The following is a 27595-nucleotide window of genomic DNA, read 5'->3' on the forward strand; positions in this document are numbered from 1 at the left end:
TCCCACTTTCCCATTCACAATTTACAGGCCAATTAACCTAAAAACCTGCACGTTTCTAGGATGTGGTAGGAAATGAATGAATAAATGGAAATAAGTTTATTGGCCAAGTATTCACATACAAGGAATTTGCCCTGGTGCTCCGCCCGCAAGTGACAACATGACATACAGTGACAACTGGATGCACCCGGAGAAACTGGAGCACCCGGAGAAAAAACACGTGGTCACCAAGAGAACATGCAAATTCCATCCTGACATCACCCGAGGCCATTTTTGAACCCAGGTCTCAGGCACTGTAAGACAACAACTCTACTGTTGTGACACCATGACGCCCATTTTTCATACAGTATCAACTTAATTCTGTAGCATTTCATTCTCACAATTTAAATAAAAAATTATTTTCTGAAAATTATAACCAAAAATAGTGAAAGTGTAAAGTTATCAATTATTTTGAAAGGAAGGTGCAAAATAATCATGGTGTCCACTGAACATTATGTTTACATTTCTGTTGTGCTGCTGCAGGGTAAGAATTTAATTGTTCCATTTCAGGACATATGACAATAAAACACTCTTGACTTGATCAATTATGGTAGCTCTGAAGCAACTTTTAACAGGGAAGGATTTGAAACACCTTTAAACTGATTATTAATTAAACAATTGAGGAGTTTTCTTCTGTTATGTCAGCAATGTGTTCTCACACTCCTTTAGAATGAATTTAGTGCCATTACAGAATGAAATGTTACTTCAGTTTTCAACAGACTTGCTTAGATGGGGCACCATGGGAAGCATGGACAATTTGGACTGAATGGCCTGTTTCCGTGCTGTACGACTTATCTTTGTTGTTGTGTTGGTAGTTGCTTTACCATTGTCCATTGTTCTAGATCTTGATCAGTTAGGAAGATGGGCCAAGGATTGGCAAATGGAATTTAACTTGGACCAGTGTGAGGTGTTGCACTTTGGCCTGTCACACCAGGGCAGGACATGCACTGTAAAAGGTAGAGGCCTGGAGAGTGTGGCAGAACCGAGAGATCTGGGAGAGGCGCGAGTCAGGTGGCCATTGGCACGCTTTCCTTTATCATGTTGGAGTTGCCGGCTTACAGTGCCAGAGACCTGGGTTTGATCCCGACCAGGAGTCACGTCTGTATATAGTTTGTACATTCTCCCTGTGACTGCATGAGTTTTCCCTGGGTGCTCCGGTTTCTTCCTACACTCCAAAGACGTACGAGTCCGCAAGCTAATTGTCTTCTGTAAATTGTAAATTGTCCCTAGTGTGTAGGATAGTGCTGGTGTACGTGGGTCATTGGTCGGCGTGGACCCTCAGTGGGCCGAAGGGTCTGTTTCTGCTCTGTATCTCTGAACTAAAACTAAACAAAACTAGTATGAATTGGTGATCAATAGTCGGTGTGGGCTCAGTAGGCCTAGGGGCCTGTTTCCATGCAGTATTGCTAAAATAATTAACTAAAAACTAAACTTAAGGCTAGTAGTTTTTACTGCCAGTGGGAAAAGGAGTTGCATCGAACATAAACACGCAGCACACAAAACAATTAATTTGAAATGCGTACCAGTACTCTCTTCCTGGTACATCCCATCAGTAACACTGGGATCTTGAATACAATCGATAATACCAAGCAGTGTTCTGGTCAGTCTCAAGAGGTCATGGAAGCTATAGAAACCAAAATAAATCAGATGTCTGGCCAAGCTTACCACCTTGAATAGAATGCAAAACAGGAAGATCAGTGACAGTTTATTATACAATGCAAGATACATTCATGCACAACATCAACACTTGTTTCCCCACCCAGTTGAGTAAATGAGAAGTAATACAAATGAACTGCAGATGTAAGTTTATACCAAAGATAGACACAACATGCTGGTGTAACTCAGTGGACCAGGTAGCATCTTTGGAGAAAATGAATAGGTCACATTTCAGGTCTAGTTTTGTTTGGAGATACAGCATGGAAACAGTCCCTTCAGCCCATCGAGTCCATGCTGCCCAACGATCAGCGATAACCCCGTACACCAGGACTGTCCTACACACTAGGGACAATTTACAATTTTTACCAAAGCCAATTAACCTACAAACATGCACGTCTTTGGAGTGTGGGAGGAAACCGGAGTACCCGGAGAAAACCCATGCGGTCACAGGGAGAACGTACAAACTCCGTCGAGACAGGACTGAACCCGGGTCTCTCACTCTGTAAGACAGCAACTCTGCCGCTGCGACACTGGATCAGGAACCTCCTTCAAACTTCTTCATACGAATGAATGATAAATTAATTCAGTCTACACAAAATGTGATGATGGAATAACTGCAAGATTCCGGATAAAGGATTGCGTCTTCTCCCTGTGATCACATGCATTTCTTCCGGGCGCTCTGGTTTCCTCTCACATCCCAAAGACCTTAGGATGTGTAGGTTTATTGGCCCCTGTAAAATTGCCCCCAGTGTGTAGGGAGTGGATATGAAAGTGGGATAACATAAAACGAGTGAATGGGAGATCGATGGTCAATAAGAACAAGGTGGGCCAAATGACCCGTTTTGCATACTGTATCTCTAAAACTAAAATTAGTAATAACCAGTGTCCTAAGACAGACAGAGGAAGTTTGAAGATACCGTTGGTGCTGCACAAGATTGATTGCCTGCAATATTGCATGGTTTGCTTCAGCGTGTCAATGGTCAACTTGATCACATTTGATATTTTAAGCATGATCTTCATTCATCGAATGCTGCTCATAGGTGAACAAGCTGCACGGTAGAACCACAATTCATTCCATCAGCATGCATCATAGAATCATGACATGATTCACTGACTCTCGCTACACTGGGGAAAGGAAAGATTTAACACTGAGGGGCAACTTTTTTTTGCACAAAGGGTGGTAGGTGTATGGAATGAGCTGCTGGGGGAGGTAGTTGAGGCAGGTACTATCATCTTTTAGAAATATTTTGATGGGTACATAGATTGGATAGGTTATTGGCCAAATGCAGGCAGGTGGGACTAGTGTAGATGGGGCATGTTGTTCGGCGTGGGCTAATTGGGCGGAAGGGCCTGTTTTCATTCTGTATAACTAATATCGGACACATGTGTGCCTGCATGTACTAGGTGTTATTTAACAGTTCAAATCGTCCATTAGATAACAAAATAAAATGTTCAACATGTCTAAACCTTACTCCCTTCTAAGCTGGCATATCTTTATCATAGTTCAGTACATTTCTGTAACTCATATGATCACTAATGTCAATTAAATAAATGCTTCAAGCCAAATCAACATTGTTTTTCATGAAGCCATTGGAATGCTTAAAAGTAGTTCAACGTTTTATTTGAAACAGCCCAAATTAAAGTGTACACATTGGGTTTTAAGTATTAGTTTAGCCGACTTCATTATTGTCACATGTACAGAGGTACAGTATAAACCTTTTGTGTGCATGGTATCCAGTCAAAGAAAAGACTATACATGATTACAATCAAGCTGTCCACAGAGCACGGATAAAGATACAACGCTTAGTGCAAATATATAACATTAATGTCCGATAAAGTCTGATTAAAGATAATTCAAAGGTCTCCAATGAGGTTGTGGGGTGGGAGGTCAGGATGCACTCTAGTTGTTGATAGAATGTTACAGTTGCCTAATAACAACCGGGAAGAAACTGGCCCTGAATCTGGAGGTGTGTGTTTTCCAACTTCTGGACCTCTTGCCTGATGTGAGACGGGAGGAGAGGGAGTGACCGGAGTGAGACTGGTGCTTCATTCTGCTGGTTGCCCTGCCGAGGCAGCGTGAAGTGTAGATGGAGTCAATGAGTGGGAGGCAGGTTAGTGTGATGGACAGCTTGTATTGACAAGGCTTTCATTCTTTCGAGTATAGAAGATTGAGGGGTGATTTAATTGAGGTGTTGAAGATGATTACAGGAATGACAGGGTGGGTCAGGGGAAACTATTTACTCTGGGGAGGAAACCAGAATGAAATGGCACAATCTTAAAATCAGAGTCAGGTCACACAAAAATAATGTCTTGAAAGAATTCTTCAGACAGAGGCATAGAGAAGTTTGGAACTCCTGCACACATAAAGCTGTCAAGACTCGGCCAATTAAACATTTCATGTAGGATTAATGGACTCCCGCTGGGCTCTTTTCTCAGGCATTAAGACTGTAAATGTGTAAAATTAATAACTTTATGATTGCGTTAGGCATCCAACTGGAATGCATTTCTATTTTCCATGCTAACTCCCCAGCAATTACTAGCTCAGGTCACAGTGTCTAATGCGAAGGCCAGCAGCAAATAATGGAACCAGAGAAAAAAAACCCACTGTGAAAAGGTTGTAGAGGAGCTTCCTGGCCTATCACTTGCCAAAATGCTGGAGTAACGCAGTGGGACAGGCAGCATCTCAGGAGAGGAGGAATGAGTAACATTACAGGACAAGAACCTTCTCCTGACCCTCCTCTCTTCCCGCTTTCCCTCCCTCCTCCCCACCAGAATCAGCGTGAAGAAGGGTCCTGACCCGGAACGTCACATATCCATGTTCTCTAGAGCTGCTGCCGGGACCGCTGAGTTACGCCAGCACATTGTGTCTTTTTTTTTTTAAAGAAAGAGATATATGGGGCAAGTTTTTTTTTATACAGAGCATGGTGGGTGCCTCAAACACACTGCCAGGGGTGGTGGTGGAGACAGATACAGCAGTGGCATTTAAGAGTTTTGTACATCGCCACATAGATAAGCAGGGAATGGAGGGAAATGGATCACATGCAGGCAGCTGAGATGATCTTATCCTGGGCATCATAGATAGTCAAAAAGTGCTGGAATAACTCAGGGGGTCAGACAGCATCTCTGGAGAACATGGACAGGTGACCTTTCCGTCAGGACTGATGAAGGGTCCCGACCCGAAACGTCACCTTTCCATGTTCGGCAGAGATGCTGCCGGACCCGCTGAGTTACGCTACATTTTGTGTGCATCTTTGGTATAAACCAGCATCTGCAGTTCATTTTTAATACATTTTTATTCTGACATCATGTTCAGCACAGATATTGTGGGTCTAAATGGCCTGTCCCACTTACGCAATTTTTTTCGGCGACTTGCCAGCACCCGACACAGACGCAACATTTTCAACATGGCGACCAGAAAAAGGTACGACTCTTTGGGCGACTACTCACGACCATACAGCCGTCACCCCGCGATATGTTGCGTAAGTGGGACAGGCCCTTTAGGGTCTGTTGCTGTACTATGATGCGCTCTTCTTTGTTCAATATGATTTAGAACAAAATGTAAGTTCCAGAGCAGACTGAGGAAGCCATGCACAGCACAATAACTGGCTTTGTCCTGGCATTCTTAGCAAAGGATATTTGTTCTATGTAACTAGTAATTGAAGAGTTGAGAAACAGCTTAAAGGATATTGATTTTAGACACTGTCGCTGAGATAGGAAGCCTCTGCGATGGAAAAATCAATGAAAGATAACAGCCTTCAGTGTAAAGTGGGGCTAAAGGTAGAACGTTCATGTTCTAGGCGCAGAATTAGGCCGTTTGGCTCATCAAGTCTACTCTGCCGTTCAATCACGGCTGATCCATCCTTCTCTCCATAACCCCCGAAACCCATACTAATAAAAAATCTGTCAATCGTCACCTTGAAAATACCCAATAACAGCCTCCACAGCCATCTGTGGCAATGAATTCCACGGATTCACCACCCTCTGACTAAAGAAACATCTCCTCATCTTTCTAACTGTAGGTCCTTTTACTCTAAGGCAATGGCCTCTGGTCCTCGAATCTCCCATTAGTGGAAACATCCTCTCCACATTTACTCGATCCACTATTGCACTATTCGGTAGGTTTCAATGAGGTTCCCTCTCATCCATCTAGACTCCAGCGAGTACAACATCAATACGCCGCCAGGATTATTCACACTGAGTGGGAGTCATAACTAATCACAAGGAAGAGAAGATAAAAAATAATCATTACCTCATATGTGAGCTTATTTTTCTCTTCATCAGAAAATGGAAGTGCATCGTTCACCACAGTATTGAGGTAGTCTTCCATAAACTCCATCGTTGCCGCGAATTTGTTCTTCATGTCCGCCCTCGAGTCATTCAGATTTGAGTCATAACTGCAGAGGAAAATTAATTATTTATCAACTTATCAACTCTCACCAGCACCAATTCTTATTTATTGACCTGGTCAGATTTGTTTTCTGCAGTGTGTTTTGTCGGAGTTTAATCAGGCTGGGATTGATTGATTGATTGAAAGATACAGCCTGGAAAAAGGCCCTTCGGCCCACCGAATGGAACGAAAGGGGGGGCTCGTCGGTGGGGGGCCTGCTACTACAGTTAGGACTGTTCGGTATTTTTGTAACTTAGTCGGTGCCAAAGCGTGGTGACACTTGTGTAATGCCTAGGTTGTATGCAAAACAAAGCACTTCACTGTACCTAGGTCCATGTGACAGTAAATATCATTCATTCACCGAATCCATGCTGACCATCGATCTCCCGTTCACACAAGTTATATGTTATCCCACTCTCTCATCCACTCCCGACACACTAGGGGCAATTTACAGAGACCAATTAACCTACAAATCCGTACGCCTTTGGGATATGGGAGGAAATCGGAGCACCCAGAGGAACCCCGCAGTCACAAAGAGAATGTGCAAACTCCACAGAGACAGCGGCCAAGGTTTGAACATGTTCTCTGGCACTGTGAGGTAGCATCTTTACCAGCTGTGCCACCCCACTTGGAATGGTTATGTTGACATCTGACAGGAAAGGCATCTTAAAAGAAAGGAGATAACTCTCTGAAATTTCATGGGAAAGGAAAGATTTATTAATGCACCCTGCCGTTATTGAGTCAACCACAAGTTGGCAACTCAAGCAACTTCATGGGCTAAATATACCTCTTCCTAATGTATTAGATACAGTGTGCTCCACTATTTGCCCTGTTGAAATGATATCTTGGCCTTGCATTTTGGTTGATCAATAAAGGTATCACTGAATTGAAGTGAAAATAATTGGAAGCATATACCCTTTTAGCTCAGGGGATCATTGGGGGGGGGGGGGGGGGGGGGGGGGGGGGGGACAGTGGCCCAGAGGTAGGGGGTGGCCCAGAGGTAGGGGGCTGCTGCCTCACAGAGCCAGAGACCAGGGTTCGATCCTGACAATGGGTGCTGTCTGTACGGAGTTTGGTACATTCTCCCTGAGACTGCGTGGGTTTCTCCGGGTGCTTCGGTTTCCTCCCAAACTCCAATGACGTGCAGGTTTGTAGGTTAATTGGCTTTGGTAAAAACTGTGTTTAATGTTTGGGTATGCTAAACCGGGATTAACACAGAAGTAGCCTACAGGTTACACAAAAAAGCTGGAGAAACTCAGCGGGTGCAGCAGCATCTATGGAGCGAAGGAAATAGGCAACGTTTCGGGCCGAAACCCTTCTTCAGACTGATCGGGGGCGGGGGTGGGTGGGGACAAGAAAGGGAAAAGGAGGAGTAGCCGGAAGGCTGGGGGATGGGAGGAGACAGCAGGGGGGCTGAGGAAGGGGAGGAGACAGCAAGGACTAACAAAATTGGGAGAATTCGATGTTCATGCCCCCGGGGTGCAGACTCCCCAAACGGAATATGAGGTGCTGTTCCTCCAATTTCCGGTGCTGCTCGCTGTGGCCATGGAGGAGACCCAGGACAGAGAGGTCGGAGGCGGAGTGGGAGGGGGAGTTGAAGTGCTGAGCCACCGGGAGGTCAGCTTGGTTATTGCGGACCGAGCGGAGGTGTTCGGCGAAACGATCGCCCAACCTCCGCTTGGTCTCACCGATATAGATCTGCTGACATCTAGAGCAGCGGACGCAATAGATGAACTGTCCCCCAGTAGCCTACAGGTGATCGATGGACAGTGTGGAGTCAGTGGGTGCACAGGTCTGCATCAAGATTCAAGAATGTTTTGTTGTCATATGCCCTGAAACGGGACAGTTAAATTCTTACATTTAACAGCACAACACACCTCTAAATGTAGTATTCTGTAAACACCATAATAAACAACAAAAAATACATTAAATATTTTTAAAAAGGGATAAGGATCAAATTCAGGAAGAAGGAATTAAAGTAGGCATCGTATTCAGCCCAGACATTGTGGGCCAAAGGGCCTGTTCCTGTACTGTACTATAGGTCCTATGTCACCCATGCATTTCCTCCACAGATGCTGCCTGACCTGCTGAGTTCTGCCAGCACTTTGCATCTTTGCTCCACCATCTGCAATTCCTTATGCCTCCATTTCGCAGCCCATGAGAATCTATTTAGATGGCTGTTATAATCGGCTGCTGGGAAGCATACACGAGGCATATTCCTGGTTGCTCTAAAATTTATGTCCAGGTCCACCACTGATTGTCTGTCAACTGGTGGTCCAGCCCCCCCCCCCCCCCCCCCCCCTCCTTTTATCCAGACAAAATCCCCCCCCCCCCCCCCCAGAAATCCCCCCTAAAATGAGGTGGTGCCAGATGAGACAGCCGATCTCAACCTCATCGGGACTTCCGTGCCGATCGGCCGGTCAAATTTGCCGCTTGCCCCAGCCGGAGGCAGCTTAACCCTTCCCTAGCCGACTTCCACGGGCGACATTCCGGGCCAGTATCTCCGCCCCTCCCCAAGGCCGTGACCTCTGTTGGTCCGGCAAAACGGATAATCCGGAAAGGCTCTGGCACCAAGGGTGCCGGGAAATAGGTGGTGGACCTGTACTTCCAAAAAAAAAAAAAATCTGCTGAGATGAGGAACAATAGTCTTACTCTTTGATGGTGATTGATGTTGGTATTTCGGTCCACAGACGAGCAAATTTTACTGACGTCACCAGTTCCTGGGGGTCCCTGATGACATGCACGTGTAACATCAGATTGCAGAAGGAAGCGCGGATATCGAAGGGCAGAGTCTCATCTGCCATGCACAGAAATATCAGATCCACGCTCAGCTGTTTGGAAATCTCACCGATTGCCAAATACTGCCGATCCAGACAAATCATTGCAAAAAGCTTCAGCTGGTACCTGAAACAGAACGGTTGGGACGGGTTAAAGACTTGCATTAGGAACCTGCTCTATCATCATTCAGTATCAACCTCTTCAACTGCAAGGTATGTGTTGTTGCAGGACAGCAGGCCAGTTGGCCCCTCAAATCCATGCTGACTCCCAGCCAGCCAACCCACCCATCCCTATCCACTCAGGAATAGCCTTTTCCACACTGTTTTGTTCAGTGTAATACAATGCCGATGGCTCGACAAAGGTCAGAAATGAAAAAGACAAAAAGTGTGGGTAAAGGGCCTGTCCCACTTACGCAATTTGTTTTCGGTGACTTGCCGGCACCCGTCATGGTCGCAGCAGGTCACTGAAACATTCCAAAAATATTGAAAATCCAGCGGCGACCAGAACAAGGTACAACTCTTTGTCGCGGGGAGACGCCTGTGTGGTCGTGAGTAGTCGCCCAAAGAGTCATACCTTTTTCTGGTCGCCACTGGATTTTCAATATTCAGCATGGTGGCCTGCTGCAACTATGACGGGTACCGGCAAGTCGACGAAAAAAAAATTGCATAAATGGGACACGCCCTTTAAGGAGATAAAGATAGAAGAGGTGTGAAATGTGAAGCCAGAAACAGGAATATGGATGGATGGGGAGGGGAAGGAGGGGAGCAAGAAATGGGTACAGACCCAAATCCAGGTGGGGGCACAGGGAAGAGAGGAGGGGAGTGGGAAAGAAGGGGTGGGTTTGGGGTTGTATTTAGGTTAGTTACCTAAAATTGGAGAATTCAATTCTCATGCCATTAGGAATATAGGCGGAAGGAAATGTAGAGGGGAGCGGAAAAAAATAAATGGTTTGTGCATCCAGTATTAATTACTCAACTGCTTCTCATTAAGAAGCACTCTTACAGAACATAATCACAAAGCATTGATTAATGCCAGTTGTTAACTTCCCTTATATTGCGAATTACCTGTAATAGGTCAGGATATTTTGATCATGGACGTTACCCGCTCTTGCTTCCTGGGCAAGCTGCCGGATGCCCTTCTCCTGAACTTCATTCATCTTGTCTGTCCAGATCAGCCAAACTTCATCTTCAAAGTACTCCAGACTCATGTACTCCGGAGACTGGGACATCTCCTTCACTGGCCTCAAGCTGAAAATAAAGAAGGAAATGAGAATTCAACTTCTCTGCTTCTTTCAGGATTCTATTAAAAATAAAACAAGTCAGTGAGAATCCTTCCTCTTGGGGTGGAAGCAAGAGAACCAGGTTACACAACAGTTCATGGGCAGATCTAAATCACAATGCTAAAAGTTAAAAAAATATATAGGAAACACTCAGCAGGTCAGGCAGCATCTGTGTAAAGAAAAACAAGATTGAAATTTCAAATCAGCAGATTAATGAGTGTTCTTTGAGGAACGAGTATTGGCAAGGGTTTGCATACTAAACAGTGACTTGAAATATCTTCTGTCCATTTGAGATGATGGTTGAGTGTTTAATGTTTTAGGGTCATTTAGTTATGCAGCACAGAAACAGGCCCTTCAGCCCAATTTATCCATGCCGACCAAGGTGCCCTAATTAAGCTAGTTCCATCTTGCATAGAAATAAGAGTTTACCCACATGGACAACATCACAACTGGTTCATTTTAGGTGAGATACAATACATTCTGTAGCTCATGAAAGGATGTGAAGTATTAGAAAATTATTGCCCACTGGCTAAGCTTATTTTGGAGTAGTGTGTGCAGTTCAGGTCGCCCCTTTTACAGGAAGGATGTGGAGGCTTTGGAGAGGGTGCAGTAGTGGTTTAGTAGAATGCTACCTAGATTAGAAAGCATTAGCTACAAGGAGAGGTGGGATTGGATTGTTTTCTGTGGAACGCAGAAATTGGAGTGGAGGGCTAATAGAAGAATATTAAAATTAGAAAAGGCATAGATAGGGAAGACAGATAAAACCTTTTTCTGAGGGCAGAAATGTCAAAGATTAGAGGGCATAGCTTTGAGATGAGAGGGATAAAGTTCAGAGAGATGTGCAGTGCAGCTCATGTTACACAGAGAGTGGCACGTGCCTGGCACACACTTCCAGGGGTGGTAGTGGAGACAGATAAATTAGTATCATTTGATAGGCTTTTGGACAGGTGCATAGGTATGCAGGGGGATGGAGTGTAACTTGACATTATGTTTGGCACGGACATTGTGGACCAGTGGCCTGTTGCTGTGCTGTACTGTTGCATGGGTTTTTGTGCTGTTTCTAAGTGTTGCTTCAACTTATTGGCAAAGACGGCACAGTGGTAGAGTTGCAGCCTTACAGCGCCAGAGATCCAGGTTCGATCCTGACTACGGGTTTTGTCTGTACGGAGTTTGTATGTTCTCCCTGTAACTGCGTGGGTTTTCTCCGGGTGCTCCGCTTTCCTCCCACATCCCAAAGTAGGTAAATTGACTTTGTTAAGAATTGTAAATTGTTCCTAGTGTGTACGGGGTGATCACTGGTCGGCATGGACTCGATGGGCCGAGGGGCCTATTTCCACACTGTATCTCTGAACTAAACTTATTGCTGTGTTGAAGAATGTTTTAATCAAAGTGTGGGACCCAGCTGTATTGTCCACTGAGTGACATGTACCAGCAATATGAAGTTCTATATGGGATATTTTGAAAAGCCTTTCTATATTAATGTAGATTTGGGCTCAAACCAGGGTGGGGGGGGTAAAATAGCACACTGTAATGGGACATTTTCCAATGCTGTTATGAGTTACCAAACCATGAACAACAAGCCTAATTGGCTTATTGATCAGTCACAATCAAACTGAAGTGTGGAACGTGCTTGAGAAGCAAAGCAGCAAACTTCTATTGCTGGTTTCCAAATAAAGCCTCACTTCACTTCTTGTTACTTCGAACGGCATTTCCAAACTCTGAGCAGGCTATTGGTATTGGCCAGTATTCTTTTCATTAGCCAAAATTGACGTTCTGTATAGAACCACTCGTGAAATAATATATAGCACTGGATTAAAGAACACATCTCCACATCATTGTCTCAAATAACTACGGACGTTGCCAATGAAGGTAGGACAGGGTAACTGCAGTGCCAAAATCTTGCTGCAAATGCCAAGAAAACTCAGTCATAACAAATACTTAAGAATTGAAGGGGTGTTGATTTCATGCATATTATCCATGGATCATGATTTCTGCTCCAAACACGAGTTGTGTGCAACTTGTGAATCATATGAACATAATTCCATCTCTACTTGTGTTGCATTTGTTGATAAAAAAGCTTAAAACTAGAATCTGTATCCATCAATGAATATCCCAAACAATCTCCTTCTGTCTGAAAAAGGGTCCTGAACCAAAACATCACCTGTTCTTTACCTCCATAGATACTGCCTGACCTGCTGACTCCCTCCAGCATTGTATGTCCTTTTATGTATTAACTTGTAAGAAGGGTCCCAAACCAAAACATCACCTATTCTTTTTCTCTAGAAATGCTGCCCGACCTCCTCACTTACTCCAGCACTTTGTGTCTATCTGGTCTGTTCACGTACCAACTCAGTCACCAGGTAACCATTAGAGATACAGTGTGGAAACAGGCCCTTCGGCCCACTGAATCCACACTGACCAGCGATCAACCTATACACTAGCACTATCCTACACACTCAAGATAATTTACAATTTACAGAAGCCAATTAACCTACAAACCTGCACATCTTTGGAATGTGAGAGGAAACCGGAGCACCTGGAGAAAACCCACGTGGTCACAGAGAGAACGTACAAACTCCATCCCCCTGCATATCTATGCACCTGTCCAAAAGCCTATCAAATGATACTAATTTATCCAAACAAGACAGCACCTGTAGTCAGGATCGAACCTGTGTCTCTGGCGCTGTAAGGCAGCAACTCTACCGCAGCGCCATTGTGCTGCCCCCAACTCAGTCAGCATGGACAAATTGAGTCAAGGTGTCTGTTTCTGTCCTGTATTCAGCACAATGAATCAATAAATCTATGGCCTTGACATTTACTGTGCAAATCCTGACCTGGTTTAACTTCATTAAATGCAATGCCTTGCCCTTATCCAAGTTAAACTGCATCTGCCATTCCTTTGCCCACTTTGCCAGTTGATCCAGATCCTGTTGCAAATTCAGCCAACCTTCTCCACCATTCACAACATCATCAAGCGAGTTTGAGTTTAGTTTAGTTTATTATCACGTGCACCGAGGTACAGTGAAAAGCTTTTGTTGCATGCTAATCAGTCAGCGGAAAGACAACACATGATTGCAGTCGAGCCATCCACAGTGCACAGATACATGTTAAAGGGAATAACTTGAATAAAGTTTAATGCACGATAAAGGCATAAAGCTTTGGTGTCTGTTATATTGTTACAATTGAAACTGAGTTGTAACATGCAAATTAATGGCATGACGTAGAAACATCATGTGATCTCTGATAGTGCAAACAGTTGCAGAATGAGAAGCCTGTACAACATTGTACTAGTAAAAGAGAACTACGACACAAAGTACTGTCTCCGTTCTTTATCTTGAAGATAGAACTTAAAGCAACACAAAACAGTTCCGTGTCAGCTGCAAATTATGTAAAATCACCATATAAAGGTGATGAATAATTAACATCACACATTCACCATAAACCATTATTTTGAGGTGTGAGGCAAGAAGCTGTAACTCACGCAGTTTTGATCAGAATGTCTTCATTCTTCGGATCCAGTACACATTTGCAGATTAGTTCCTGGGTCACTGGAATGGCCACATGATTTGACACGCAGAGATCGGACAAATAATCTAAAAATCTGTTGGAAAAGGACAAATAGAGAAAACCACTTGGTTTAAAAAAGATCCATTTCACTTGCTCCTTAACTTTCTTGCCCTTCTTAGACGTTAGACTTGGGAGTAGAAATACAGCGCGGAAAAAGGCCGTTCGGCCCACCGAGTCCGCGCTGACCAATGATCACCCCGGACACTACCACTATCCTGCACACTAGGGACAAATTACAATTTTACTGAAGCCAATTAACCTACAAACCTGTATCTCTTTGGGGTGTGGGAGGAAACTAGAACACCCGGAGAAAACCCACACGGTCACAGGGGGAATGTACAAACTCCGTACAGACAACACCCATAGTCAGGATTGAACCCGGGTCTCTGGATCTATGAAGCAGCAACTCCACAGCTGTGCCACTGTACCTCCTTCTTACTTTAACTCACAAATCCTTTATTTTAAAAAGGAGTCATTAGTACGCAAATGTAGATTAATGTAACCATGAAGTTTATTCCAGTATCACATAATGCAACTCATTCACCAATATCCCTTAGAAAATTACATCTACAACCTACCCTGGTCTGGCCACCATGTCCCTGCTCTTCCATACCAATATGGGGGACTATAAGCATACTTTGAGAACTTTCTAAGTTGAGTTTGGAGATGGAAAATGGATTTTCAGCATTCAGAATCCACACCGAACATCGATCACTCGTTTACATTAGTTCCATATTATCCCACTTTCTCATCCACTCTACACACTTGGGGCAATTTACATAGGGCCAATTAACCCAAATACCCCCGCGTCTTTAGGATGTGGGAGGCAGCCAGTGCACCTGGAGTAAATCCACTCAGGAGAATGTGCAAACTCCACACAGACAGCACCCAAGGTCAGGATTGGACCATCAAATGAGTCACGGATGTCAAATTATCTTCCCTGGAGAACATCATATCGATTGTTCATGTTAGATTCCAGAAACTGAAAATTATGATAAGGCTCTTGTCATAGAAACCCAGAGAAATAAATAGAAATGAAGGTGGTTTGCATATCTGTTGGTTAATTCACATACCTGGACTTCAAGTTAAATATTCAGCCCATATAATAAAGCAACAGGTTCATTTAATTATAGAAACAAAGAACTATGGATGCTGGTTTATACCAAAGATAGACGCAAGGCGCTGGAGAAATTCAGCGGGTCAGGCAGCTTCTCCGGAGAAAAAGGACGGGTGACGTTTCCTATCGGGAAAACTGATAGTAGGGGATCGGGAGGAGGGTTGGAGGTTGATGAACTGCAGGCAAGAAAAAACAAGGACTTACCAGGCCCGGCACCTAATGACCTCAGGCAGGGAGGTGCCCTGGTGAACCCATTGTTAGTTAGGGAAGGTGTGGTCTCAAGAGGGATACAACATGGTGAACAATGGAACTGGTTAAATGACTAGGGTGGAGGAAGGGGGCAGAGGGGGAGGAGAGGGGAGTGTTTGTAAAAGTTACTTACAATTACAGAAGTCAGTGTTCATACTGCTGGGATAGAAGCTACCCAAGCAAAATATAAATCCATTTAATTACGGGGGAGTGTAATAAATCTTATATGTGGCAACCAATCTGCGTCCTTAACATCGCATAAACTGGAATAAAATGCCCACCAGGCCATTTAAACTTTTTTTTTTATGGCATTAATTTTAATGTCAAGGGATATTTTATATCCACCCCAAAAGGCAATTGCAAAATTAATCCCAAGGTATCTGCCTACACACGATTCAACTCAAAGCCTGAAGTCTAATGTGTCCTGGAATTCATGCAGGTTCATTGAGGTTTCTGTAAAGTTGTCAGGGAATGTGTAACTAAAATGAACAAAAGGTTGTAAATGATCAGACTGAAGAAAGATCCCAACCAGAAACGCCACCTATCCATGTCCTCCAGAGATGTTGCCTGACCTACTGCGTTGAATAGGCTGGGTCTAATTTAATGATTGGGTATCTTCTTGACTGGATTTACCCGCTGCACCATCCCTGTAGCTTTAATGGATGGACACAGGAAAAGGGTCTTACCGAGCTTCTCTGTTCTTCCTCACTAGTGTGACGAAGGTTTCAATCTCTGTCTTCGTGATGTGTTGTTCCAATAATTTTCTGTTGTTGTGAAGCAGAGCTGTAATCGTGTCTTCAGCCAAAATGTCATAACCAATCTGGGACTGCATCACCCCAAACTGCTTGGCTATGTGTTCCTGCAATAGTAACATTGGGAAAATATCATACCAAAATCTTACCTCCACATTTACCACCTCTCATTCTCTCCCTTAGCAGAATGGCAATCCAGAACAGGCAAAAGCATCGATTCATGGAATTCATGGATGCAAGGAACTGCAGATGCTGGTTTACATAAAAAGACACAAAATGCAGGAGTAACTCAGCGTGTCAGGCAGCATCTCTGCAGAACATGGATAGGCGATGTTTCGGATCGGGACCATTCTTCAGATGAGGTCTAGACCCAAAACGTCTACCATGTCCTCCAGGAATGCTGCCTGACGCACTGAGTTACTCCAGCACTTTGTGTCCTAAAGGCAACTAGTTACAGGCAAATGAAAATATTCTTTCACTTTTTGAAAGATGCAGCATGAAAATAGGCCTTTCGGCCAACTGACTCCACACTTACCATGGATTACACCAATCGCATGGTATCCCATTTTCGCAAACATTCCTGACAAAAACGAAGGACAATTTTACAGGCCAATTAACCTAGAAAGCCGCATGTCTTTGAGATGTGGGGAGAGACTGGAGCACCTGGGGAAAACCCATGTGGACACGGACAGATTGTATAAACTCCGTACAGACAGCATCCGTAGACAGGATCAAACCCGGGTCTCTGGTACTGTAAGGCAGCAACTCTTCTGCTGCACCACTGTGCCACTACTAATCCATGCATCATTCTGATAAACCTACTCTGCGGCCTTGCCAAAGTCTCCTCGATCAAACCACAAGTCCACATGTTGATGGCGGTGGAGCCGAGAGCCAATGATGTCCTGGGTCCCGTCACAAACCAGTTCACGTTGGTTCTTGGTTCCACCTCTCCTTCTAATGAACACAATAATCCTTCACAGCAACCTGGACCAACATCTCACTTCGTACTTTTGCTTTGAGGAAATTAATTCCCGCTCCAGGTCACGGTTAGGAATTGGGCCTGAACCAAGGGTTGTGACTCTTACACCATACCTGGTTTTTCCTGTAGTCATCCTGAGAGTGCCGCAGCACTCGGTAGCAGAGGCGGAACATGTACAGATACGGTGCGTTCTTCTGATCCGTCAGCTCCTCCAACTTTAACAAAGGCCCGTCCCCTTTATCTGCAAACGGAACCTTTAGGATTCCAAATATCTGTGCAATGCAAGCAACAAGCAGGTGATTAACCTTTCCCCGTGGCAGAGGTGTCTAAGACGAGATGGCATACGTTTAAAGTGAAGAGTAAACTGGAAAGGTCACAAAGAAGGTGTATGAGGATATTGCCAGGACTCGAGGGCCTGAGCCAAAGGGAGAGGTTGGGCAGGCTAGGACTTTATTCCTTGGAGCGCAGGAGGATGAGGGGTGATCTTATAGATTGGGTAAATGCACAGTCTTTTATCCAGTCAGAAAATCAAGAACCAGAGGGCATAGGTTTAAGGTGAGGGGAGAAAAATGTAATAGGAACCTGAGGTGCAACTCCTTTACACAAAGGATGGTGGGTATATGGAACAAGCTGCCAGCGGAGGTACTTAAGGCAGGTACTATCACAACATTTAAACATCATTTGAACAGATACATGGATAGGATAGATTTAGCGGGATATGGGCCAAACGCAGGTTGGTGGGACCATGGTAGATGGGGTATGTTGGTTGGCTTGGGCAAGTTTGACGTATTTCCATGCTGCATGAATCTTTGATTAGCGATCACCCCGTACACTAGCACTAAACCACACACACTAGGGATGATTTACAATTAGCAGAAGCCAATTAGCCTACAAACCTCCACGTCTTCGGAATGAGGGAGGAAACTGAAGCACCAGGAGAAAACCCACACAGTCACAGGGGAGAACGTGCAAACTCCGTACAGACAGCAATCATAGCCAATCTCTTGCGCTGTAAGGCAGCAACTCCTCAGCTGTGCCACTGTGCTGCCCGATTTATTTGGTTTAAGGATTGATTCTTCCTGGCACGTTACATATTTGTAGTCGAGCTCTCTGGATTAACCAAAGGCACATCTGTGCCTTTCCAACACTAGTAATTGGGGGTCAGGTCAGAACAGAAAATGTGGCAACTTAATCATACTAATATGGAGAGCCATGGGTGTAAAAGGTTAATTGGAAAATGGTCAGGCCTGGCTGGTTTGTATGAAGTTTGAAGATGATTCTGCAGAGAGAAAATGATCGTAGATAATTATAGTATATAGTCAAGAGTGTTTAATTGTCATATGTGTCAAAAATGGAACAATGAAATTCTTATTTGCGGCAGCATTACAGGTCAGTGCACACAGTACTCACATAATGTAATAACAAATAGTTCAATACATTTTTTTTAAAGTCAGCATTAGTGCAAAAAGATAAATTCCCTGGTTGAAACAAAGTGGTTCGTAGTTTAGTTGGTGTTTGTAGTGTTTAATAGATTTTGGACTTTAGAGATACTTTAGAGATACAGTGCAGAGACAGGCCATTCGGCCCACTGAGTCCGTGCTGGCCAGCAATCAACCCATACACAAACCTACACAATTTTACAACTAACCAAAGTCAATTAACCTACAAACAGTACATCTTTGGAGTGTGGGAGGAAACTGGAGCACCCAGAGAAAACCCACATGGTCACAGGGAGAATGTACAAACTCCGAATGGACAGAATTGAATTGATTTCAATAGGAAATGGAAAGATTGTGGAAATATAATGCCTATCAGTAAACAGTGGAGAATCTGTTGCTTATTTACAGACATAGACGAATCTCAATTATCTGTGGCAACAATTATATTAATTAAAGAAATCAGAAAAAATAAGAGAATTTCTCAGCTGCAAATTTGGAAGCTTGCTTGAAGGACTGTCGACAATTTTTTTTTGTTTAGTTTAATGTTGAGATACAGCGTGGAAACAGACCCTTCGGCCCATCGAGTCCATGCCAACCAACAATCACCCCGCACGTACACTTGTTCTATTCTACACACTTGGGGCAATTTACAGAAACCTCCAAACCCGCACCTCTTTGGAATGTGGGAGGAAAGTGGAAACCCACGCAGCCACTGGAAGAACGAGCATACTCCGTAAAGACAGCACCTGTGGTCAGGATCAAACCCTTCCCTTTGGCGCTCTAAAGCAGCGACTCTACCGCTGTGCCACTTTGCCGCCCTTAATCTTAAATAAAGTCTAATACTGACTAACAGTAAGTCAAGTTCTCTCACACCTTGTCTTGTCATGCCTGGCCTTTATCCAGCCCTGCCTATCAATTGATTTTACTTTGTGTGTTACGACCGCCATTACAGTAACCCTTATTGTAAGCGTTATTTTGTCTAACTTTATTCACAGCAATGTTACAATTCAGATCCACTGGGTACCTGTTCCAGTATGTTTTGTTCTCGCATCAGTTTTTGCCGTTCTCTGTTGAGTTTTGTCATAACGACGTCCACAACATTCTGACCATTGTTGGGAACGTCCACAACAAAGAATACAAGATCTTCCAATAATTTAATTGCAAACCTGCAAAGGACAAGTTAGAATGCAAAATCATTGTTCGTCGTCAAAAAGAAGAAAGCTGAAAAGCTAACAAGAAAACCAGAGGTCTGAAGAAGGGTCCCGACACAAAACGTCGCCTGTCCTTGTTCTCCTGTCCTGCTGCCTGACCCACTGAGTTACGCCAGCACTGTGTTTTACTCAAGATTCCACCATTTCAGGTCTCTCATCATGTCCCATTCTTTCTTTACCCCTCCCCAATCTCCCTTGTGCCCTACCTTCACTCACACAACTATTTTTCCCTTCTCCCTCCTCTTCCACCCATATTCCTTCCTCCAGCTTCACAATTCGCAACTCTTCGGTTCTTTTCTCTCACACCTTGTCTTGTCATGCCTGGCCTTTATCCAACCCCTGCCTATCAACTCCAGCCCCTCCCTCACCCCTTCACATGTATCCACCTATCATTTTCCAAGCTTTGTCCTGCCCTTCTTCTCTTCCAGCTTGCTCCCCCCCCCCCCCCCCCCCCCCCCCCCCCCCCCCCCCCACAATCAGCCTGAAGAAAGCAAAGTTTAAAGAAGATGGGAGGGGCAATTTTTTTTTTATGGGGTGGTAGTGGAGGCACAAGATGTGTTTATGCAGGGGATGGAGATATATGTATCACTTGCAGGAAGGTGAGATTCATTTGTCTCAGCCTCACGGTCAGCACAAACATTGTGGGCCGAAGGGCCTGTTCCTGTGCTACATTTTTCTATATTCTATTTATACAACTTCACCCCCTCCCTCTCCTAACAAGTTTACTGCAACCATTTGCTGTTAGAAACTAAATAATAGGCAAGCATGTAATGCCCACTTCAGGGCAAGCTTTCAGCTTTGTCTGGCAAAATGGGAATAAATTTATCTATTTTGAACATTCATTTTATCTCAACGCACTTGGCCCACTGTTTCGGAGTGGATAAAAGAACTAATCTACAAATCCTCAAGTTTTTAATGAGTAAAATATTAACGGAACACATTTCTCTGCTGTTGTGCTGCCTCTCAGGTGGGACTGCATTAGTGCAGCCTCATTCACTTGAACAGAACACAGAACAGTCCAGCACAGCGACAAGCTCTTCAGCCCACTCAACGTCTGTGCCAAGCACGACGCCAAGTTAAAACAGCCTCCTCTGCCTCCAGGTGATCCATATCCCTCTATTCCCTGTATATCCATGTGCCTATCCGAAAGTCTCCTCAACATCCCTATCGTAACTCCCCCTCCAAATGTATCCTATCCATGTGTTTAAGAAGGAACTGCAGATGCTGGAAAATCGAAGGTACACAAAAAAGCTGGAGAAACTCAGCGGGTGCAGCAGCATCTATGGAGCGAAGGAAATAGGCAACGTTTCGGGCCGATGTTTCGGCCCGAAACGTTGCCTATTTCCTTCGCTCCATAGATGTTGCTGCACCCGCTGAGTTTCTCCAGCTTTGTTGTGTATCCTATCCATGTACCTGTCCAAATGTTTTTTAAACTATGTGATGGTACCTGCCTCAACTACCTTCTGCGGCAGCTCGTTCCATACATGCACCGCCCTCAGTGTTAAAAAAAGTTGCCGTTCACATTCCTATTAAATCTTTTCCCCCCTCACCTTAAACCTGTGTCCTCTGGTTCTTGATTTCCTCGGGGTAAAAGATTGTGCATTTACCCGATCTATTCATCCCATGATCTTATACACCTCGATAAAATCACCCTTCATTCCTCCTGCATGAAGGAATCAAGTCCTAGCCTGCTCAACCTCTCCTTCTAGCTCAGGCCCTCGAGTCCGGACAACATCCTCATAAATCTTCTCTGCACCCTTTCCAGCTTGATGTATCTTTCCTATAACAGGGTGATGAAATGTGGCCTTGCCACCATCTTGTACAACATGTCCTCGAAACATTGTAAAACTGCACCTGTGCTGCAATTCTACCGTAGAATAAGTGAGACATTATTATAATTCTTTGGAAAATAGTTTGGACATTACCTCCGATCGTTGTGGTTCAAGGACCCTTGCTCCAGTTTCTCAACAATTGTTCCCAGAATTTTGCTGGCATCGTTTGCAAAATCCAAATCTCGAATTTCTGAAACTGGGACAGAGACGATAGCAAAAGCTTCTTTATCTTCCTTGCTGGGGCATGTTCCAAGCTAAAAATAAAGATAACATGTTTAGAATTTTCATGAAAACCTTGTGCAATGGACCAAATCTAAGTGTAATTGTATTCAATGGACAGTACTGTCGTTCATAAATTGGAGGAGCAGAATTAGGCCACTCTGCCCATTAAGACGACCCCACCTTTCAATCCTGGCTGATCTATCTTTCCCTCTCAACCCCATTCTCCTGCCTTCTCCCCATAATCCCCAACACCCTTACTATTCAATAATCTGTCAATCTCCGCCTTAAAAATACCCAATGACGGCCTGCACAGCCACCTGTGGCGATAAATTCCACAGATTTAACACCCTCTGACTAAAGAACTTCCTCCTCATTTCCTTTCTAAAGGTCAGTCCTTTTATTCTGAGGCTACGGCCTCTGGTTCTAGACTCTCCCATTAGTGGAAACATCCTCTCCACATCCACTCTCTCCAGGCCTTTCACTACTCGGTAAGTTTCGATAAGGTCGCCCCTCATCATTCTGAACTCCAGCGAGTACAGGCCCAGTGCCGTCAAACGCTCATCATATGTTAACCCAATCATTCCTGGGATCATTCACGTAAACAATTTACAGGCCTTCAGTAAACTTCTCGTATGCAATTTTGATCCCATCATAAAATTCTCCCGAAAAGATTATTAACAGAGCAAATCACACAAAATCAATGTCAAAGACTAGAGGGCATAACTTTAAGGTGAATGAGGCTAAATGTAAAGGAGCTGGGCAGGCAAGTTTTTTTACATAGAGAGTGCCTGGTGGGTGCCTGGACGGCATTGTTAGGGGTGGTTGTGTCGAACAGTATGGATATCGTGTGTAGGCAGATGAGGCATTATGTTTGGCACAGACATTGTGGCTTTTCCTGTGCTGTCATTTTCTATATTTCAATTAAAGCATAGAACATTGAACAATACATCACAAGAACAGGCCCTTCAGCCCACAATCTGTGTGGCAAACATGATGCCAAGATCAACTTTTATCTGCCTGCACATAATCCATATTCCTCTATTTACACTAGTTCTATGTTATCCAACTTTCTCATCCAAACCCCACACATTAGCGGCAATTTCACAGAAGTCAATTAACCTACAAACTGGCTGGTGTTTGGGATATGGGAGGAAAACGGAGCTCCTGGAGGAAACCCACACAGTCACAGAGAGAACATGCAAACTCCACACAGACAGCACCCGAGCTCAGAATTGATTGTGGGTCTCTAGCTCTGTGAAGCAGCAGCACTACCAGGTAGATGTGATAAGGGTGAAATGGAGAGATGGGTCCAAACGCAGGCAGGTGGGAGTAGTGTAGATGGGACATGTTGGTCATCGTGGGCAAATTGGGCCGTAGGGCCTGTTTCAACACTGTAAGACTCGATGACTTTAAATAGCACTTAATATGAATGTCTTACTATTATAAAGTAATGTGAAAGATTAAATTAAACGGAGAAACCTGAATAGAATAAATACCATGAGCCTTATTGGTCTCTCTTCATCGGCATCAATGGGGATATTTGTGCTTTGAATCCATGTATTGGTGCACAGGTGCCGCAATCTCACAAACGAATTCCTGAAATATTGAAGAAAATAGCAGGAGATAAAAGGAACACATTTATACCGAGATGATGTTAAGAATTCATGCTGAAAAAGAAAGAGAAACAGAGCAAAAATAGAATAGAATAGAATAGAATAGTTTCTTTATTGTCATTGTAACATGAACCATGTACAACGAAATTTAAAAATGTCAGCCAGTCAGTGCACCATTCAAACATTTCTAAAAGCTAACGATACATACAAGGTAAAATATTAAAAGATAAACAACTAAAATAAATATCACGAAAATATCACGCATGAACACCCAACCCTCCATCCTTCTGTCGATTTCACAGTGTAAAACACAAACTGCTGGGGTAACTCAACAGGTCAGGCAGTATTTCTGGAGAAAGCAAGGACAGGTGACGTTTCGAGTCAGGTTTCAAGAAGGGTCCTGACCCGAAACATCATCTATCCATGTTCTCCAGAGATGCTGGCTGATCATGTGAGTTACTCCAGCACTCTGTGTTTCTCACTACAAGATTCCAGCATCTACAGTTCCTTGTGTCTAAGAACGATAAACTGTTTGGCATTAAGCACTAATTTCCCATGCTGTACTGTTGTATTAGATCACTTTCAGTTTAATTTAATTATATTCAGAGATAATGCATGGAAAATGGCCCTTCGGCCCACCAAGTCTGTGCTGACCAGTGATCACACATACACTAATTCTATCCTACACACAAGGGACAATTTACAGAAGCCAATTAACCTACAAATCCCCATTACTTTGGGAGGAAGCTGGATGGCCCAGAGAAAACCCATGCAGTCACTGGGAGAACATACAAACTCCGTACAGACAGCACCCGTAGTCAGGATCGAACCCGAGGTGTCTGGAACTGTAAGACAGCAACTCTAGCGCTGCCACATTGTGCCACCCTAATCTTCCTCATTGCTGTTCAGCACATTCCAATGAGCCAATTCAGATTCATTTAACCATGCCCTGTTACAAGGGCTAAAGAGGGCCAGGCGTGGAGAGGGACAATTGGTTCACGGGACGACCAAAATGGAGGCAACGGCTGCAACGGGCCTTCGTGTCCAGCTGCAGTTGGGACCGTAAAATGGTGCCAAAATGGCGCCTCTTTGCATGTGGACTCAGTGGGCTGTTCTGTGCATACTATACTAACTGGGGCGATTGTGCTTATGTATGGGGATAGCACTGTACCTGGTATACGTGACAATAAAGAAACCACTGAGCGTTACCTGAGAGAAGTCTGTCTCGTGTTTGAGTTACAGATTTTGGTAAAGGAATGAATCCTGTTGCGTTTTAGATTCAGGTATAGAATCGGCATAATGTTAGTATCTCCAAATGCTTCCTACAAAATTGTCCGCTCCTCCCTCCCCACCTGTCCCTCCCTCCCCTCAGGTACTTTCCCTTCATGCCCACATTCAACGTCATCCAGGGACCCACCAGCCCTTCCATGTGAGACAGTGATACACATATCCCTCCCCCTGGCTTTACATTTTGTCTTTATACCCCCACCCCCTCCCCCCCCACCTCATACTTTCAGTCTGAAGAAGGGTCCCGACCCAAAACGTCACCCATCCTTTTTCTCCAAAGTTGCTGCCTGACCCTTCTACTCCAGTGACCCTGCCTGAACCGTTGAGTTACTCCCGCACTTTGCGTCTATCTTTGTTATAAACCAGCATCTGCAGTTCTTTATGTCTACAACCACAGTTTAGTGTTGAATCAGTCCGAAGAAGGATCCCAAGGCTACTACTCAGGCATATACTTTTGGATACAGTGCATTCCCCTTTTTTATGCAAAACCATTTCACAGACGCGGAAAGTTCACAGACACAACTTTGGGAAACCAAACAATGTTCAATCAACCTATCTAACAGTGTTTTTATTCCATGAAACTGTATAATTGATTCTAGGCCAAACCACATAAATTACAAGTGCACTAACTCAGATTACACATTATACATATCAGTTTAAGTAGTAATTAAACATAGATTTTAACGCATCAGACTTTGTATATGACACGAAGAACAATTTAAATTGTCATGAATCATGTAACCAGTTGAGTAGAGGATCAGAATGAATATTCCGAAACTGGTACAACCTGTTATCTTTCACACAATTACAGGGAACTGCAGATGCTGGTTTACAAAAAGAGACACAGACCTGATCTTTTCTTGCCCCCAGCTCTTCACCCACTCCCCCACCCCCTGACTGTCAGAATGCAGAAGGGACCCAACCTGAAACGTCACCCATCAGTTTTCTCCAGAGATGCTGCCTGACCGGCTGAGTTATTCCAGCACTTTGTGTCAATCTTTGTTATAAACCAGCATCTACATTCTTTGTTTCTTTTAGCATTTAATTTAGTTTAGTTTAGAGATACAGCATGGAAATAGGTCCTTTGGCCCACCAGGTCCGCGCCGACCTCACACACTAGTTCTATCCTACACACTCGGGACAATTTACAGATCCCAATTAACCTAGAAACATGCATGTCTTTGGAATGTCTTTGGAATATGGGAGGAAACCAAAGCGCCTGGAGGAAACCCACGCGATCGCAGGAAGAACGTACAAACTCCATGTACACAACACCCATGGTCAGGTTCGATCGCGGGCCTCCAGTGCCGTGAAGCAGAAACGCTGCACTGGAGCAACTCAGTGAGTCACGCAGCATCTCTGGAGGTGATGCATATGAAGGAGGGACCCAACCCAGAAACATAGCCTAACCACATTCTCCAGAGATGCTGCCTGACCCGCTGAGTTACTCCAGCTCAGTCTTTGCGCCACCTTTCATACAGTACCTGGGAACAAATGAATCCGTTTTTTGTAGAGTTGTCGGGTCTTGCTCGAACAGACTTGAGATATCATTTCCATGTGGTACAGCCACGAGTCTGTATCGGATCTTGTCCCCTCCTCTTCTCTTGCTGATCCGACTTGGTACTTTATGTTCCACCTAACGAGAGAGGATCAAGTCCAGATTAGATCATTCATCACAGCCAGAACATCGCAATCTCACCACGCTTACAACCTGGTGAATGTTCAGTAAAAAACTGTAGCAGACAAGTTTGACCAATTGTATCGTATTTGATCAATGGTTGTCGACATACGAGCAGAAAATAATAAATCCTTCGCAAAGTGCTCATTTAACACACGATTCAATCTGACCATCGGTTCACAAACTTTCGGGGACAGTACAGTGGCGCAGCGGTAGAGTTGCTGCCTTGCAGCACCAGAGACCCGGATTCGATCCTGGCTACGGGTGTTGTCTGTACAGACATATACAGATAAACAGAAGCTGAACTTTCTTATTTTTCATTTATTATATTGTTTACAGAGTACGATGTTTACATATTCTGTTGTGTTGCTGCAAGTAAAAACGTAGTTGTTCTATTTGGGACATATGGCAATAAAACACTATGACTTGACTCTTGACTTGCAGGCAAAGCTGATTAGTTTAATCTGGCATCATGTTTCGACACCGACATTGTGGCCTGTGCTGTATTGTTCTACATTCTATGGCGGTGCAGCACTAGCCTAGCTCAGACGCAGGCACGGAAATCGTTATCAAAACATGGGGGGGGGGGGACACAATTTCTTGGTGGCCGCGCACGCTCATGCATGCGCACACACGTGAGGCTTCGGCCGTGGTCCCTGCGGACGGTAACATCGGAAGCTGACCAGGTTGGTGATCGACTCCGAACTCCAGCAACAGCAGCTTCATCCGGCCCGAATCATGGGGCTTGAATCGGCCCGTTCGCGGGGTTTTTCATCGGCCGACGGGGGCTTCAACATCGGGAGCCTCGATCGCCTCGACGCAGCGGTTTGATTTTAAGCTGCGCCGGGAGCTGAAAGGCCCCGCGAACAGGCCGATTCAGCCCTTAGAAAGCGTCTGATAAAGTCCGGATTACAAAACATGGGGGGGGGGGATTGTTCCCCACCTCTCAAAGCACTGGGTGTGTCCCTGCCCCTCCCAGGATTTACACCCATGCTCAGAAGAACAGAAACAAGACTCAAGGTGAACTCACTGAGCAATGTTCCTGTTAATTCCGCAGGTAAATAAAACTCACCGCAACTTTTGAATCAGAGGCATCTCCTTTGTATGTTGCATTTTCCTGAATAAAATTGATAATCAAAATGGTGAAACTAATCATTTCTGTCCGTGAAAGAAGAAAGTATCAACGCGTGTATAACAGACAATACAACAGTACACAATAGGCAAACAGTGATACTGCAGGGGCATGCACATGTTACACGTAGGTCACTAGAGCTAATAATGCCCATATACTCAAAGTTGTTAGGGATAATATGTATAGTGTTCGAACAGAGAATAATTGGAATTCACTATCACCAACATATGTATAGTTTTAGTTTTGTTTTAGAAATACAGCATGGAAACAGGCCATTCGTCCCATCAAGTCCACGCTGACCATCAATACCTGTTATCCCACTTTCCCCTCCACTCCTTACACACACTGGACAATTTACAGAGACCAATTAACCCACAAACC

At 44.3% G+C, this 27595-nt stretch overlaps 1 protein-coding gene across 1 annotated transcript in view; it reads right to left on the reverse strand.

Moving 5' to 3' along the window:
* Positions 1–27595, reverse strand: part of itpr3 (inositol 1,4,5-trisphosphate receptor, type 3) — a 184131-nt gene that overhangs the window by 72676 nt on the left and 83860 nt on the right. The window contains exons 10-21 of the mRNA XM_055654564.1: positions 27155–27199; positions 25889–26040; positions 23001–23100; positions 21376–21536; positions 19264–19405; positions 16914–17072; positions 15756–15928; positions 13618–13737; positions 9922–10104; positions 8732–8983; positions 5942–6086; positions 1560–1704 (exon numbers count right to left, since the gene is read on the reverse strand). Coding sequence (XP_055510539.1) covers positions 1560–1704; positions 5942–6086; positions 8732–8983; positions 9922–10104; positions 13618–13737; positions 15756–15928; positions 16914–17072; positions 19264–19405; positions 21376–21536; positions 23001–23100; positions 25889–26040; positions 27155–27199 — 1777 coding nt within the window. The remainder of the gene's footprint in view (positions 1–1559; positions 1705–5941; positions 6087–8731; positions 8984–9921; positions 10105–13617; positions 13738–15755; positions 15929–16913; positions 17073–19263; positions 19406–21375; positions 21537–23000; positions 23101–25888; positions 26041–27154; positions 27200–27595) is intronic.

This window comes from Leucoraja erinacea, chromosome 24, assembly GCF_028641065.1.
Source record: "Leucoraja erinacea ecotype New England chromosome 24, Leri_hhj_1, whole genome shotgun sequence".
In the NCBI taxonomy this organism is placed as follows: domain Eukaryota; kingdom Metazoa; phylum Chordata; class Chondrichthyes; order Rajiformes; family Rajidae; genus Leucoraja; species Leucoraja erinaceus.